The sequence below is a fragment of the Ochotona princeps genome, chromosome 2, assembly GCF_030435755.1.
Source record: "Ochotona princeps isolate mOchPri1 chromosome 2, mOchPri1.hap1, whole genome shotgun sequence".
Classification (NCBI taxonomy): Eukaryota; Metazoa; Chordata; class Mammalia; order Lagomorpha; family Ochotonidae; genus Ochotona; species Ochotona princeps.
In genome coordinates this window covers 30,973,390-30,991,937 of record NC_080833.1, presented here as the reverse complement: position 1 = coordinate 30,991,937, position 18,548 = coordinate 30,973,390, and the positions used below count along the sequence as shown (strand labels likewise).

The following is an 18,548-nucleotide window of genomic DNA, read 5'->3' as shown; positions in this document are numbered from 1 at the left end:
CAAGAAATGATTAAAGTGGGGCCGGTGGCGTGGCCTAGCGGCTAAAGTCCTCGCTTTGAATGTGCCGGGATCCCATATGGGCTCTGGTTCTGATCCTGGCAGCTCCACTTCCTATCCAGCTCCCTGCTTGTGGCCTGGGAAAGAAGTTGAGGACAGCCCAATGCATTGGAACCCTGCACCTGCATGGGAGACCTGGAAGAGGTTCCAGGTTCTTGGCTTTGGATCGGCACAGCACCGACTATTGCACTCACTTGGAGAGTTAATCATTGGACGGAAGATCTTCCTCTCTGTCTCTCCTCCTCTCTGTGTATCTGACTTTGTAATAAAAATAAAATAAATCTTAAAAAAAAAAAAATGATTAAAGTTCATCACACTGAATTTCATAACATAATAATCCATATTCTTTCACTTACAACTGATAATTATGCAAATTTTTTTTAGAATTCGAAAAAAACAGGGCCCGGCAGCGTGGCCTAGCAGCTAAAGTCCTCGCCTTGAATGTCCCGGGATCCCATATGGGCGCCGGTTCTAATCCCGGTGGCCCTGCTTCCCATCCAGCTCTCTGCTTGTGGCCTGGGAAAGCAGTAGAGGACGGCCCAATGGTTTGGGACCCTGTACTAGTGTGGGAGACCCAGAAGAGGTTCCTGGTTCCCGGCTTCGCATCGGCGCAGCACCGGCCGTTGTGCACACTTGGGGAGTGAATCATCGGACAAAAGATCTTCCTCTCTATCTCTCCTCCTCTCTGTATATCTGACTTTCCAATAAAATAAATAAATAAATAAATAAATCTTAAAAAAAAAAAAAAGAATTTGAAAAAAACAAGTAATTTACAAGAGATACAATTTTCAAAAATTTCATTTAATTGTAGCAAAATATACACAGGATTTGCTATTTTAACCATTTAAGTACACAGCTTGCTGGCACTACAAACATTCTCAATACTGCTCAACCCTCATAATAGATATAATTCTGTATAATGTATATAAGATAGATTTCAACTTATGGCTAAATAAAAGTCTTAAACAGTGCAGATATTTTTATAATTTGTATAAAAACTATCAGAAGAGTACAATCTCTTATAGGTAATCATTGTCATATTATTTTTGTCATTTTATTCATTTTGTCATAATTTTCTAAACTTTATATGCTATAGCAAAACTTTCTAACTCAAAAATCCAGTCTCATTTTCCAAAACTGATGGCATCACAAATATGAACACCAGAAGATTATTTTTACACATTTGCCCACCTGATGGGAGCTCATTTTTTGGTGATGAATTCTTCATTGCTAAGAACGCTCCTTATGAGTCTTGCCACCTTTCATTGTTTCATGACTTCTTTCGTGGAGAATGACAAGTGTCCTCCAGGGAGGAGTTCCCCCACATGTCACATTTGCTTTGCTGTTCTGCTAGATGAGTTAGGTAGTGCTGCAAGAGATGTGACTTTCTAACGAAGGCCTTGTCACATTTCGTGCATCCATAGGGTTTCTCGTCCAAACGAGTTCGGGGACGTACGGGGAACACGGGCGAGTCAGCCTGGACTTTGCTGCGTTTTCTGTACCGGTACGGCTTCTCACCTGCATGAATTCTACAATGTTTGTATAGGGATGAACAGTACTTGAAGGTTTTCCCACATTGCTTACACTCAAACAAGTGCTCGAACGTGTGTGATTTTATATGCTGATTGAAAGAGGAGTGCCAAGTGAACATCTTCCCACACTGATTGCACTTGTACGGTTTCTCACCAGTGTGAAGTCTCTGGTGGGCCATGAGCTGTGTTTTTCGCATAAAAGCTTTGCCACAATCGTTGCATACAAAAGCCCTCTCTGCAGTATGGGTTTTTTTATGGGCTACGAGGTTTTCCATACTGCTAAACATTTTCCCACACTCACTGCATGCAGAGCTCTTCCTTTCTGGTATATCGTTCCTCTCAGGACTCATGAGAGCAGCCTTCGCATGGAAGGCTTTCTCACTCTCATTGGGGTTACATGGTTTTTTCTTGCATGCTTTTTTTTTGTATCTAATGAGATAAAACTTGTTTTTGAAGGCATTACCACATTCTTTGTCCTCATAAGTGTTTTCTCCATTATATTTTTTATTGTAACTAAGTATGTAAAAATTAGGATGCAAACTGTTTCCATTTGATTCAGTTTTAGGTTTCTCTTGTCTTGACGAAATAACACTTCCACTCAGACTGCACTTCTGGTCTCCCTTCTTAGACAGTTTTTTCTTGATGATAAATGTATGTTGATTCAAAAAATCATCTTGGATTCCCTCCTGTCTCTCTAGTTCACAAAGGAGGCAGACAACTTCTAAAAAGAAGAAAAGAAAAACAAAACATTTTCAGTTACTTTTTCCAACTTAACGTTACAGAAAGAAATTTCAAAAAGTCTCTGGATTCAGGCAATACTCTTGTTATTTCTATTCAATATACTATTGAACTATTCATAAGAAAAAGAAACCTTAAAGGCCAGTGCTGTGGGATAGCAGGTCAAGCTGCTGCCTATAGCACTGGCACCTAATATGGTCAATGGTTCAAGTCCTGGATGCGCTACTTCCCATCCAGCTCCCTGCTGATGCACCTGGCACAGTAGAATACAGCCCAAGTCCTTGGGTCCCTGCTCCCACATGGGAGACCCAGGAGAAGTTCCTGATGCCTAGATATGGCCTGACCATGCCCTGGCTGTTGTAGCCAGTCACGGAATGAAACAAATATCGAAGATCTCTCTCTTGCTCTCCGTCCTTCCTTTCCTCTTCGTAACTTTGCCTTTGAAATAATGAAACACAGGGCCTGGTGCAGTATCCTAGTGGCTAAAGTTCTCACCTTGCATGGCCCAGGATCCCATGTGGGCGCCGGTTCTAATTCCGGCAGCCCCACTTTCCATCCAGCTTCCTGCTTGTGGCCTGGAAAGGAAGTGGAACACGGCCCAAACCCTTGGGACCCTGCACCAGGGCTGGAGATCGGGAAGAGGATCCTGGCTTCAGATCAGCTCAGCTCTGGCCATTGCAGCCACTTGGGGAGTGAATCATCGGATGGAAGATCTTTCTGTCTCTCCTCCTCTCTGTATATCTGTCTTTCCAATAAAAATATATAAATCTTAAAAAAAAAGGAGTATCCAAACAAAAGGGATGTCTCTTTCAACAGATGACATGATTTTTTATAGGTAGGAAACTGTAAAGGCTATATAAAAACATTTCTAGAACTAACAAATTCAGCAAAGCTTCAAAATAACTAACACATTCAATTAAGTTGTAAGAAAACAAAAACCAACAAATAAAAATCAACTGTTTCTATACAATAACAGTAATTTAAAAAGAAACTAGGCACCAAAAGGGCCCAGTGTGATAGCCTAGTGGCTAAATTCTCGCCTTGCACCTGCTGGGATCCCAAATGAGAGGCACCGGTTCATGTCCCGGCTGCTCCACTTCCTATCCAGCTCCCTGCTTGTGGCCTAGGAAAGCAGCAGAGGATGACCCAAAGCCTTGGGATCCTGCACCCACATGGGAGACCTGGAAGAAGCTCCTAGCTCCTGGCTTCAGATCAGATCTCTCTGTACATCTGCCTTTCCAATACAACAAAATAAAATAAAGCTTATAAAAAAGCACACACACACAAAAAAAAAATAGTTAGAAATTAATTGAAAAGATAAAACACTTCTAACCCAGGGCAAATGTTTGGCTTAAGGGTTAAGATATTATTTGGGACCTCCATCGCATACTGCAGTTCCTGAGTTCAAGTCTCAGCCACACTGCCAAGCCCAGCTTCTCCCATCCAAGTACTAACCAGGCCCGACCCTGCTTAGCTTCCAAGATCAGAAGAGACCGGGCGCGTTCAGGGTGGAGTGGCCGTGGACCCAAGCCCAGCTTCTTACTGCCATGTCCCCGGGGAGGCAGCAGCTGATGGCTCAGGTAGCTGGATGCCTACCCTGACATGGGGCACAAGGACCGAGTGCCCAGCTCCTGGACTTGGCCTGTCTAATCCTGGCTGTTGTAAGTATTTAAGAAGTAAACCAATAAATGGTAACTTCGTGTCTGCCTCTCAAAATGAATGAATAATGAATAAATTTTAAGTCTTACAAGGCAAAAACTACAGAACACTGCTAAGAGAAATTGAAGATAACACAAATAAGTGGAAAGACATTCAACGTGAGTGGACTGGAACCTACCGTTTTTAAATGCCAAAATTCCCAAAGTGAATTCGATACAGATTCAATATAATCTCTATCAAAATCCCGACAGATTTTTGCAGAAATTTAAAAAAATCTTAAAATTCACACAAAGTGACAAGGGAGCCCAAAAAGTCAAAACAACCTTACGAAAGAACAGAGACTTCACACTCACCAATTCCAAAAATACCTGTTTGGGTTTTTTCTCTCTCACCTGTATGGCTCCAATATGGCTTCCATCCGTTCACCTTCTGCCGCTTATGTCCTTGCTCCACCTTAACGAAGACCTTTGTCTTGGTAACGGGGTACCCTGTTCATGGGAAGACAACACAGAAGTGGGCACAAAGTGCTAAAGAGACCACCACCCAGTCTAAGTCTCTTCCTTTGAGCCTCAGGGCCCTGAAGGGGCTTTTAAGTGGGCTTCAGAACACAACAGCCCCTTCTCCACTTGGGAAGTAGACACAGAACCAGACCATCTGTCACCCAAGGGGATTAGGGATCCCCATGGCTAAAATGCAGGGCCAAACTGACGAATGTCTGAGCAATGTCCACAGCCTTGCCGAGACGCAAAGGACAGATGCTGTGTTTGCACATGCCCAGTTTGCGGGGAAGCTGTCCTCACCCAGTGAAATCAGGTTTCTCAGGTTCTCCAGCATCACGTCACAGTACAGGGTCCTCTGATCATCAGCAAGCAGCTCCCACTCCTCTGGAGTGAAGCAGATGGCCACGTCCTGGAATGTCAGTGATTCCTGCAGCAGCACATTCATCTTCCCCCTGCAGGGAAGGCCGCCAGGGAATGTAGAAGATTCAGATTGTGTCCTCTGATTACGTCCACTGTGCCAAGCCACAATACACCACACAGAAGAACTAGCAACTCCTTAACCCAGAATTAAAATCTGCGAAAAACAAAATCGTATTACAACCGTCACACACTATACAGATGTGTGTGAGTACACGCATTCGTACATATGAAGATACTTCAAAATGTTCATGGAAAATGGAATTAAAAGTTTATTTTGGTGCAAAAAAAATTTTAAGTCCACACACAGTTCTTTTTCCAGATAATATGTATTGTCCATAAATTTTCTGACGATGTCTCATATGCATGGAGTTCAAAATTGCACAGAGAGCAAGGGCGGACAAAGTGGCACAGAGAATTAGTTGTGGCTCGTGAGGGCAGCATCCTATATCAGAGTGCTGGTTTAAATCCCAGCTACTCTGCTTCCAGCGCACGTACCTGGGGAGGCAGTGGTGATGTCCCAAGCATTTGAGCCCCTGCCACCTACGTGGAAGACACAGATGGACTTCCTGGCCCCGGCTTTAGTCTGGCCCAGCGCTGGCTGATGCAGCTACTTGGGGGGTGAACCAGTAGATGGACAATCTGTTTCTCCCTCCCTCCCTGACACTCTGTATTTCAAATAAATAAATAAATCTTTAAAAGTTTCTGTACCACACCCAAAAAAATTATCTTTCAATTTTCCATATGCTTGTTTGAGGTACCCTCATATCGCATACATATCATGAGGCAAAGAATAAAAAAGAGGGAAAGAGTGAGAGAATAAAAGGAAAGGAGAGTGGAGGAGACAGAGTTCAGTTCACTGAGCACTCCTCTGCCTCCTACAACCTGTGTATAAAAGGGAACACTCTTAAAATGATCCTAGGAAAACTGCTACTACATTTATATTAAGTTTCCTACACAAACACTTTAGTACCAGGAAAATCTTCATGTGACATATTCCATTAAACAAGGCCAATAATTTTACTGAGTATTCTTTTTCTCTTTTCTACAGCTTTTATTTCTTTTTAAATTTTCAATGAATATTTAACAGATTCAATGTCACTTATAGATACAACTTTTAAAAAAAGGCTTATTTATTATTATTTGAAAAGGGGATTTACAGAGAGACAGAGAGATCTTTCACCTACCGGTTCACTCCCCAAATGGATATAACAGCCAAGGGTGGGCTAACAGGAGCTTCTTCAGGTTTCCCACACAGGTCCGGGGGCTCCAAGGACTTGGCCCATCTCTTCTACTTTCCCAAGCACATTAGCAGGGAGCTGGATTGGCGGTAAAGCAGCAGGGACTCAAGTCAGCATCCACAGCAGATACTGGCATAGCAAGCAGAGACCTAACCTACTACACCGAACTGCTGACTCCTATGTATTCTAAGACTCACAAGATTAAATACAAATTCACATCTCAACCTTATAAACTGTGGATAGATGCTGTGCCCCCCATATCAATTTTCTAACGTTACATTCAATGAAAACATCAACCTGTATTTCCCCTGTTGATATACTTAACTATTAACATTTTTCTATTGTATTCTATGGCATCTAATGAGGCAATGCAACCTCACTGGGAAACAAAGTGGAACCTGAATGAACAAAGGGTCAGTGAGTCGAGGCACAAACTCTGTGACTCCTCTCCTAGTGGTCTGACCCTGAGGATAACTGCTCTCCGTTTTCATATCTGCAAAATGGTGACAATAACAGTACCTCTATCATGGGAATTCTATGAGAAGTAAACAGCTAACACATGAAAAGCATTCAAAACATATGGCATATGATAAGCATTCGATAAAATGGGTATGATTTTTAACAAGGGAAAGTTAAAAGTATTGTTTTGACATCTTTGTCAGCACAACCCAAGAGTGCTGATTTTAAAAATCACGATTATTCAAAGGGTAGACTCTTATGTGGTCACCAAAAAATGATGCTGAAGCAGTGGGTGTTTGACACAGCCACTGGATGCCACTTAGGATGGTGGCAACCTCTATGTGAGTGCCAGCTTGGCGCCCAACTCTACCTTCCTGGTAATGCACACCCTGGCACAGGCACAGCCAGCCTGGCTTCCTGCCACCCACATGGGAAAACCAATTGGAGCTCCTGGCTCCTGATTTTGATTAAGCCAAGCTCCCACCACTACATGCATTGGTAGAACAAACCAGCAGATGCATGATCTCTTTGTCTTTCCACATTAAGAAACAAATATAAATAAATAAGTAAAAAAGCATTCTTTGTAATGGCACTAAGGATTATACTATTAAGAATTTCTACTGCCTGCACCCGCCGAGACCAGCAACGGACACAGCAGTCGCTGGGAGACGCACCTGCGGCGAGGATTCCGACCAGAGGAAGAGGCAGACTGCAAGAACCTGAGGTTTGAGTGAGTTGGGTGGGGACAGTGGTGGGTTGGAGGCTTCGGGAGTTGGCCCCCCAGGGGCATGCACAGAGCCTGAACACAATTGGTGCTCGTCTCCCCGCCCCTCCCCCACCCCCAGACTCCAGCGTCTAGAGACACAGGGCGAGTGCCTTGAAATTGCCAAAACTGTGTCTGGGAGAAAGGCAAAAGGCACATTGGATATTCCCCCGTGCCTTTGCGGTCTGGCACTCAGCTGGGCGGTGCTATCCCACAGGAACCCAAGCACGCCATCTGGGCTGGGCAGTCCCGTGCTAGCGCTGGGGCGGTCGGTCCCCTGCAAGCGCTGGGGTGGGCGGGCCTGCACAGGAGGCGCTTCCAGAGAACACCTGGAACACCCCACGCCCTATAGTCCAGTGCTCCGAGCCCTGTGATCCCGCGCACAGGGGGCGCGCAGAGAGAGTGCCTTCACTCCCCCACGCCCTGTGGTAGCATACCTGTAGGGGACGAGCTGAGAGTGCGCTTTGAATCCGCTGGGCCCTGGAAGTGGTGCCCTGAGGTCCAGTGTTCTGGAGACGCACCAAAAGTGCCCTGAAAATTCCCACACCCTGCTACTCCACGCCTGCAGACTCCGATCTCTACAGGATAGTGCTTGGAGACCCCTCAGCACACTGGTGCCTAGGTCTCTCAAAAAAGAAACACTAACACAATGGGAAGAAATACCAGAAAAGGTAATGATCCAGATGAGAGTGCCAACACCCTACCAATAAAGGATCGAAAGCCAATGTCTATTTCGGAGATGCGAGATGAAGACATAGAAGATCTACCAGACAAGGAATTAAAAAAAATAATGTTAAAATATGTCAGAGACAATGAGAAGAATTGGGAGGACTTCAAGGAATTCAAGAACCACATAGCCTCAGAAATACAACAAATGAAAAGTAAAATCCTTGACTTAGAGCACAAAATTGAGAGCCTAACCAACAGAACAAATACAGCAGAAGAGAGGATCTCTGAAACAGAAGACACACAAAACGAACATACCCAGTTCATGAAACAGCTGGAGACAAGTCTGAACAAAGCCAATAAGACCATACAAGAAATGAAAGACAACCTCAGAAAATCAAATATTAGGATTATTGGCCTTCCTGAAGGAGCGGAAAAAGAGTCAGGAATGCAAATGGTGCTCGACGAAATTATACAGGAAAACTTTCAAAACACTTGGAACATGAACCCAGCCCAAATCCAGGACGGTCAGAGGACTCCCAGCAGATATGACCCAAAGCGATCTTCACCCAGATATATGGTGCTCAAGTTCCACTCCAACGAAGACAAAGAAAGAATCCTAAGACAAGTACGAAGCAGAGAAAAGATCACATACCGGGGAAAACCAATCAGGATCACTGCTGACTTCTCTGAAGAGACTTTACAAGCAAGAAGAGAATGGACAAAGATCTTCCAAATCCTGAATCAGAACAACTGTCAACCAAGAATATTGTACCCAGCAAAGATCTCATTCGTATTTGAGAACGAAATCAAATACTTCCACAGCAAAGAGAAATTAGAAGAATATGCCAGCACAAAACCAGCTCTACAAAATCTCCTTAGAAATGCACTAAATCCAGAAAAAAAGGAGGTGAATCATAAGCAAAGATGGCAAACAGGAAGATCTCCCCACTAAAGTCCACACAAGGAAGGGCAATTACACAGATATCAACACCCACAAAAACAAGTATGGCAGGGCAAAATCACAACCTCTCAATTTTAACTCTTAACACAAATGGCCTGAACTCACCAATCAAAAGGCATAGATTAACAGAATGGATTATCAAACAGCACCCAACTATCTGTTGCCTACAAGAGACACATCTAACCAGAAGAGATTCGAAGAAGCTGAAAGTGAAAGGTTGGAAACAAATATTTCATGCCGGAGGGCTGCGGGAGAGGACGTCTAGCTCGGATCCCGAACCCAGTCCGCCATGTGCCCATGGCTCATGGCGGGCTGGGCCCGGACATGCCTGGGTGCGGCCTGCTTCCTTCTGGGGTGAGTACGCCGAGGGGGGAGGCCTCCGTGACTGGGCATGTCCGGGACCCACCCACCACCCTCATTGGGTGGTGGGTGAACGGATTTGGGGAGGGGCGCAACCTTGGGCCTGCAGGATTTAACCTCCGGCTGCCAGAGGCGAGCCGAGGGCTGCGGGAGAGGACGTCTAGCTCGGATCCCGAACCCAGTCCGCCATGTGCCCATGGCTCATGGCGGGCTGGGCCCGGACATGCCTGAGTGCGCCATTTGGCGCCAGGCTGTGCCTGCTGGCCGCCCGGCCGGGGAGCTCTGGGGTATTAGACATCTGAATCGCTGCTGAGATAGCTCTAGAGTGACCCCACTGTTTCTGGGATCTGAGTCAATCCTAAAGATTCCCAATGCCAGTAACTCTTCCTTTGAAGAACTTCCAATCCCTTAATAATGCTGAGCTTTGAACACCTATCAAGTAAAAGATAAGCTCCGGCTTGTGTAGCAGGCTGGCACTAAATGGTCCTCGGAGCAACCACGTGCAGGTGCGTGATTTACGGCTAGGAACGGTCCCAATCTGGGATGCCACAGCTGGGATGAGGTTCCCACCAAGGGGTGTATGTGCTGGAATGGGGGCTGCGTTCTATCTAGAAAACAGTTGCAGTCACCCGAGGCACTAGTGTGGGCTGGGATTGGATGCACCAGGCCGGTTCAGATCCCAGCACCATCTGGTGTTATGGAGAAACAGGGTAGATGTGGGACTGACTAGGCTGGGTCTCAATCCCCTACTGAGCCATGTGTGAGCTGTATGTGGGTATGGACGAGCCATGGCCGGGCTGAAACATCCAACAACAAGAGTCTGAATGGGGTGAAAGCCAGCCAGGAAAAGCCACTGTTCCTGCTAGGACAGGAGGTGAACTGAGTAGGGTTGGCTCAAGAACCCCCTGGCAAGCGCAAAATCTGGCATTGGGAGGGGTTCTGATGGAGGAGCCTGGGCAACTCCTCTGGCAGGACACAGTCCCTGCAGGTAAGCGCGAGAAGCATGATTGGAAACAGCCCAGAATAGGCCATGGAAAGTTTCCCACTGGCATGCATTCGGCATGGGTCAGGAGCAGACCAGGCTGAATCAGTTCATGTCATCCTCTGGCAAATCCGATCACCAGAACAGAGTGTGGAATGGGCCGGGTTTGGTTGCGACAAAACCAGTACACATTATGGAACGCCAGGGCGTGGGTGCCTGTACTGGATATGAATGCAGCACCCATCCAGCACACGTGAGATCCAGGAAGGGAGGGGCAGAGCTGGCGGGGGGGTTAAGGGGCTGGTCCCCTCGCTGGACAACCACTCCCACTGGAGAGTGTGGGCTGGGATAGAGACAGACACGACTAAGCAAGGCTGCAACACCTGTGCGCTGCATGTGGACAAGATCAGGGCCACAGCATCACCTGTCAGAAGCTGGCACTGGGGACTAATTCTGTCGAGTCAAATCACAAAACCACCTAAAGAGTGCATAAACTGGGACAGAGAGACCTGGGAGGGAAAAAGTGGGTTCCCCCTTCTTGGGTCACTATTCCCGTGGGAGGGCATGAAAACTAGGACGGGGGCTGGGATGGCTGGATAGAGAGGTACTCAACAATATCTGTGAGGGCTGGATGGTTGAGTTGGTTAGATAAAACCAAGCTTTAATACCCATTGACAAGTACCAGAGCCAAATGGGATGGGGGACAGATTGGTCTTCTGCTACACATACTGGCAAACCAGGGTAGGGGGCGGTCTGGTGGGGGTTATTGTGGGTCGCCCCAACTAGGCTACAGCTCCCACTGGTTGATGTAAGGGCCGAACCAGACTGGACTGCAACACCCATTGGTTCCAGTGCAACTCGGGACTGAAAACAGAACCAACACAGCAATTGCAACCACCAGCTGATCAGGGTGATGGACTGTGCCGGGCCCTGTGCTTGCTAGAACATACAAGCAACTAATCTGGGAATACCTCAAAGTATCTTTGGAGATCTCCCCACTTGAACTGCTGGACTCAGAATTCTAACCAAGAAAAGACAGAAGACAGAATAGGACAATCATTCATCTCAGCTACATGTTGGCAGCGAAATATGGGACAAATGGAGCCTTCATGATGGACCATATCAATCAGTGGACCACCTCATCGAGCGAAACTGGCAGTGACTCATAACTGGAGAACTATTAACTCCACTTGAGCACATATCTCAGAGCATGCCCCACATCCGGGACTTGGGGTGGGCGGGAAACCGGGTGGGGCTTCTCCCTCAATATCCCCTTTTACCTCAGATACATGATGGAAACAATATGGACATAATAGCATTGCCCACCTCCCTATCCCCCTGAACCTTTTTTTTTTTCTTCTCTTTCTTGATTTTCCTTCAACTATAGTTAACTATGTAAAGATTGTCAACAACAATACAATAAAATGGATTATAAAAAAAAAAAAAAAAATATTTCATGCCAATGGACGAGAAAAAAAGGCTGGGGTAGCTGTCTTAATTTCAGATGATGTGGACTTCAATCTGACACACATCAAAAAGGACAGGGAAGGACATTATATATTGGTGAAGGGACTGATCCATCAGGAAGTAATTACCATTGTGAACATATATGCACCAAATTCAAACGCACCTAGCTACGTGAAGCAATTACTCACGGACTTAAGGGGAGACATAGATATGCACACAATAATAGTGGGTGATCTTAACACCCCACTAACAACTATAGACAGATCAACAAAACAAAAACTCAACAAAGAAACAACAGAGCTCATACAAACAATAGAACAACTGGACTTGGTTGACATCTATAGAATTTTTTACCCTAAGGCCACAGATTATACATTTTTTTCAGCAGTGCATGGCACCTTCTCCAGGATCGACCACATGATAGGACACAAAGCAAACCTAAATAACTTCAAAAAGATAGGAATCATACCATGTACCCTCTCAGACCACCACGGAATGAAGCTGGAAATCAGCAATTCAAAATGTCCCAGGAAATACAGAAACTCTTGGAGGCTGAACAATATGCTATTAAACGAACAATGGATCAGAGAAGAAATTAAAGATGAGATCAAAAAATTTATGGAAACCAATGAAAACTCTGACACAACATTCCAAAATTTGTGGGACACTGCCAAAGCAGTGCTACGGGGTAAACTCATCGCAATTGGAGCTCATGTCAAGGCCCAAGAGAGGCGCCAAATACAGGAACTAAACACACACCTCCAGGAATTGGAAAAACAACAGCAGAAGAGCCCCACACACAATAGGAAACAAGAAATCATCAAAACAAGGGAGGAAATCAACCAGATAGAAATAAAAAAAACCATACACAAAATCAATGAATCAAAAAGCTGGTTTTTTGAGAAGATAAACAAGATAGACACCCCACTGGCCCAACTGACAAGGAAAAAACAAGAGAAGGCAAGAATTAACAGCATCAAAGATGAAAAAGGCAACATAACAACAGACACTGCATCCATTAAGGCCATAATTAGAAATTACTACAAAGCACTGTACTCCAACAAATCAGAAGATCACCAAGAAATGGAAAAGTTCTCAGACTTCTACCACCTGCCAAAACTTAGCCCAGAGGCAACAAACGACCTGAACAAACCCATAACTGAAGTAGAGATTGAATCAGTGATTAAAGACCTCCCAACAAAGAAAAGCCCAGGCCCAGACGGCTTCACTCCAGAATTCTACAAAACATTCCGAACAGAACTGACCCCAATCCTCTACAAACTCTTCAAAACAATAGAAGAAGAGGCAACCCTTCCAAACTCATTCTATGAAGCCAACATTACCTTAATCCCAAAACCAGACAGAGAACTAACAGAGAAGGAAAACTACAGACCTATCTCTTTGATGAACATTGATGCTAAGATTCTCAACAAAATCCTAGCCAACAGAATTCAAAAACACATCAGACAGATCGTTCATCCAGATCAAGTAGGATTCATCCCTGGAATGCAGGGATGGTTCAACATTCGCAAATCCATAAATGTGATACACCACATCCAAAAACTGAAAAACAAGAATCACATGATAGTATCAATAGATGCAGAAAAAGCTTTCGACAAAATCCAACACCACTTCCTACTAAAAACCCTAACCAAGGTAGGCATAGATGGAAAAATCCACAACATAATTAAAGCCATATATGAAAAACCCAACGCCAGCATCATACTGAATGGAGAAAAGCTGGAACCCTTCCCACTGAGATCTGGAACAAGACAGGGATGTCCACTTTCTCCACTACTATTCAACATAGTCCTAGAGGTACTCGCTGAGGCCATAAGACAAGAAAAAGAAATCAGAGGAATCCAAATGGGAAACGAAGAAGTCAAACTCTCACTATATGCAGATGATATGATTCTTTATGTAGAAGAGCCAAGAGACTCAATACAGAGACTGCTAGAACTTGTACGAGAGTTTGGTAGAGTGGCAGGGTACAAAATTAATGAACAAAAATCAACAGCCATAGTGTATGCGAACAGCCCCAAGATGGAAAAAGACTTAACCAGCAAGATACCATTCAAAATAACAGAGAAAAGTATGAAATATCTGGGAATAAATCTAACCAAAAATGTAGGAGACTTATTTGAAGAAAACTACAAACTACTTAAAAAAGAAATTGAACAAGACCTCAAAAGATGGAGTAACATCCCATGCTCCTGGATAGGTAAAATCAATATCATTAAAATGTCTATACTACCAAAAGCAATATATACATTCAACGCAATCCCAATCAAATTGCCCAAAACATTCTTCATGGAACTGGAAACAATGATCCAAAGGTTCATCTGGAAGCACAAAAAACCACGGATAGCTAGAACCATCCTGAAGAACAGGAAGTTAGCAGGGGGAATCACAGTTCCGGACCTCTGGACATACTATAGGGCAGTGGTTATCAAAACAGCGTGGTACTGGCACAAAGATAGAGAGGAAGATCAATGGAGCAGAATAGAAACACCAGAAGGAAATCCACACAGATACAGCCAAGTAATCTTTGACAAAAAGACAAACGACAATCCAGGCAAATGGGAAGGTCTGTTCAATAAATGCTGTTGGGACAACTGGTTAATAGCCTGCAGAAATAAAAAAATAGATCCACATCTCTCATCATACACTAAGATCAGATCCAAATGGATAACAGATCTAAACCTACATCCAGAAACCTTCAAACTTTTGGAAGAAAATGTTGGAAACACACTGCAACACTTAGGGGTAGGCCCTCACTTCCTAAAAAAGACTCCAAATGCAGTAGAAATCGAGACCAAAATAAACAATTGGGACCTCATCAAACTAAGAAGCTTTTGTACAGCTAGAGAAACAATCAACAAAGTAAAAAGGCAACCCACAGAATGGGAGAAGATCTTCGCACACGACATAGGTGATAGAGGGCTGATCTCCAGAATATACAAAGAGCTACAAAACAACCAAAATGTCAAAACAAACAACCCACTCAAGAAATGGGCACGGGAAATGGGCAAACACTTCACAAAGGAACAAACCCAAATGGCAAATAAACATATGAAAAAATGCTCAAGTTCCCTGGCAATAAGGGAAATCCAAATTAAAACATCAATGAGGTACCACCTAACGCCAGTAAGACTGGCCCACATGAATAAAAGCACCAACGACACTTGTTGGCGAGGTTGCGGGGAAAAGGGAACCCTACTCCACTGCTGGTGGGGCTGCAGGCTGGTACAGCCTCTATGGAAATCAGTATGGAGAATATTCAAACAACTCAAATTCAACATACCGTATGATCCAGCAATAGCACTCCTAGGAATATATCCAGAACACTTGTTTTATGAGAAACCAACATGCACTCCTATGCTCATAGCAGCACAATCAGTAATTGCAAAAACATGGAAGCAACCAAAATGCCCATCAATAGAGGATTGGATAAGAAAGCTATGGTTCATCTACTCCATGGAATACTACTCAGCTATTAAAAAAAACAAAATGCAGTTCTTTGTGGCCAAATGGGCCAAACTGGAAACCATAATGCTAAGGGAAATGAGCCAATCACAAAAGGTTAAATACCACATGTTTGCCTTAATTTAAGATGATATGATGTTATCACTGGTTTAGGTGAGGGACGAGAGTGTGATGGGCAGAGCCGGGGAGAGATGCGATACTCATTGGTTCCAATAGAGGTCGGGGCTCAGAAGAGAACCAATCCAGGGGTTAAAACCATCAGCTGATCGGAGTGATGGACGGTGGCGGGCACTGTGCTTACTAGTAGTACATGTAGGAGCCTGGACTGGGAATGCCTCAAAGTTTTTTTTAGGGGGATTCCCCTGAACAAAATGGAGGAATCAAAGCATTAATCAAAAAAAGATGGAAAATGGAGTAGATGAATCAACCACCTCAGCTTTATGCTTGCAGCGAAAAACTGGACAAGGGGAAACCCTAAGACGGACTATGTCAATCAGTGGACTCTGCACCAGCCTCATCATACCTGGACTGTTGCTGATGATATGTTGGAGCTTCTAATTGATCGAGGTGACGCTCTGCTGGCTCTGCCTACAAACCTGAGAGGGCCTCCCTAAGAGGCCGTTGAACTTGAACTGGACAAGTGGGATGCTGGACTCTGTATGGTGTAAACCTTTAATTAGGGAATCTCAACGGAACTTGAGCTGTGGTTATGCATCAAGGTGAAGAAATTCATGATGGGGGAAGGGTTTGGGGTGAAGGGGGGGGGAATCCCAGTACCTATGAAATTGTGTCATGTAATGCAATGTAATTAATGAATGAATATTAAAGAAAAAAAAAAGATGATATGATGTTATGTATAACATGTTATGTTTTGAATGTTATATGTTGTGTATAAACTAAAATTGAAGTGTAGGTGAGGTGGTCACAGAAGGTGGCTGGGAACTCGCATTTACTTTTAACATATTGGTTACTCATTACTATGTCAATTAATTCCATAATGATGTAAATTTTTGCTGATGGTATGTTGGAGCTTTCAATTGACTGGGATGATACTCTGCTGGCTCTGTCTTCAGACCAGAGAGGGTATACCTAAGAAGCCGTTGAACTTGACTGGACAATAAGATGCTGGACTCTATGTTTGGTATACGCTTGCAATGGGGGAATCTCAACTGAACTTGAGCTGTGGTTATGCAACAAGGTGGAGGAATCCACCATGGTGGGAGGGTTTGGGGAGGGGTGGGAGAACCCAAGTATCTATGTAACTGTGTCACATAATACAATGTAATTAATGAAAAAAAAAAAATAGAAAGAAAGAAAGTGCAAAATCTGGGACTGGGAGTGGACACATTAGGGAAACTGTGGGCCCCTCTGATGGGCTGCAACTCCCACTGCTGAGCATAGGAACCAGGGCTGAGGCGACTATGGCTGGACAGGTAATGGCACCAGCCAGCATGATCATAAGCTGCATAGTGAGGTTGGTCAGGCTGAACTAGGCCCACTGATGTGTATGTGAGCCGAATGGGACACGGGACAGACCAAATCAGTCTGGTGCACACACCAGCACACACAGGAACCATGACTGTGGGCATGCCTGGTGGGGGTTATTGGAGATTACTCCAACCAGGATGAAGTTCCTGATGGTGTGCACGAGGGTTGAGTGTGTGGTGGGCAGGGTTAGGCTGGGCTGCAACATCCACTGTTTTGCATATGAGATGGGGCTGGGGACAAAACTCGCTGCACAACCTCAACCGCCAGTGTGTGTAGGCTGATGTGGGTGATGGACTGAACTTCAAATGCATTGGCTGGCACACACAGGAGTCAGTTTGGGCTCACCTTTGGCAAGATTTCTTTGGGATCCAGCCCCACTTTCCCCGCTCCAACTGGATCACTGGACTCAGAACTCCAACTGCAGGGAAAATCACAGGATCTGTGGTCTGACTGTGGAGCGCATGTGTCATTACTGGGCCTCCTCAGTTGCTGAGGCCTGTGTAGTAGGCAGCCTGCCCAAATGCACAGGGGAAACATGACAGCTAGTTCACTGAGGTTTGCAGAGGATGTCTAATACCACTGAGGGGAGGAGGCTAAGGGGCAGCACAGAACAAATTGGACAGCTCTTCCGGTCAAGCTTTGACAGCCAGTATCTGGACAATTCAAGATTCCAAGGTGGACTATGTCAGCCAATGAACCTTGGAAGGATTTCCTCAACCTTGGAGTAACAAATCAACAGCATCTCAGAACTATCAACATCATGGAGCAATACCCTTAGAACATTCTCCACATCGGGGACCCTGGGATGATACTGGGCAGCCATCACCCATCCCCGGTCACTGATGCATTTAGGCTGCTGGGAGTGGTCCTCTTCCCCACTTTCCCCAGGTACAGGAAGAAAAGAGATTAGAAACAGTCGTCTCATCCATTTTCCCCCATTCCTCAACCCTCCCCATCTTAACTGATGGTCTACATGGGCATGCATCCTTCTTAACTATGTAAACATCATCAAAAATAAAATAATTAAAAAAAACAACAACTAGATCCTTCCTTATCTTCACCTCCCTCATTCTCTAACCCACAGAACCTAACCATCCAGGCCCACAACCTACATTCTTCTTAAATACTTAATCTCCCTTCAAACACTTTAATTGACTGTCCCAGGGTTTAATGCCTTGAGTCAAGCTATACTCCCTTTCCAAGAGGACAATCGATGATTCCTAATTCTGCCTAAAATTGGGTTAGGCCGGCTCTGGTCAGGACAGCGTCCTCTCATGAACTGTCTACCCTTTTCTTTTTCCTAGTTCTGATGGGCTGGAGGTCGGCCAAGCAACACTGCTTCAAGGCAACCTTTGGGTGGGGCCCGAATTCCTTTAACTAGTGACCACCTGTGGCTCTGGGTTGGCCTCTCCAGACTTTTAGCCAGAGCTGCTGGAAATCAAGGGGCCGGTAACATGCAAGACAGAGCTATGTGCTCCACGACACAGTCTTCCACAAATCTCCACAAAACGATGAAGTTGGGATTTACTTAGCTTCGGCAGAACTGTGGGTTATAGACTGAATGAGCTCTGGGGTAAAACTGAACTGAGTTTGAACATTTTCTCCTCTACTGTGTGATTTCAAGCAGGTAATTTCCTGCCTCCCTGTCTAAACAAAACAAAACAGACAAAGCAGGAAGAGGCTACTAACCTCGCACGACCAACGAGAGAAATACCACGCTCTTTCCCAAGAGCTCAACAATGTCGGTCACTGGCCACTCTGGCTGCCTT

The 18,548-nt window shown here is 44.9% G+C and overlaps 1 protein-coding gene across 1 annotated transcript; it reads right to left on the bottom strand.

The window, feature by feature from the left end:
• Positions 1–1,077: 1,077 nt before the first annotated feature.
• Positions 1,078–18,548, bottom strand: ZNF684 (zinc finger protein 684). The gene is given in 5 exon segments (XM_012928836.2): positions 1,078–1,384; positions 1,386–2,310; positions 4,379–4,474; positions 4,787–4,938; positions 18,469–18,548. Coding segments are annotated over 4 exon segments (1,263 nt in total). The 5' UTR covers positions 4,932–4,938; positions 18,469–18,548; the 3' UTR covers positions 1,078–1,287.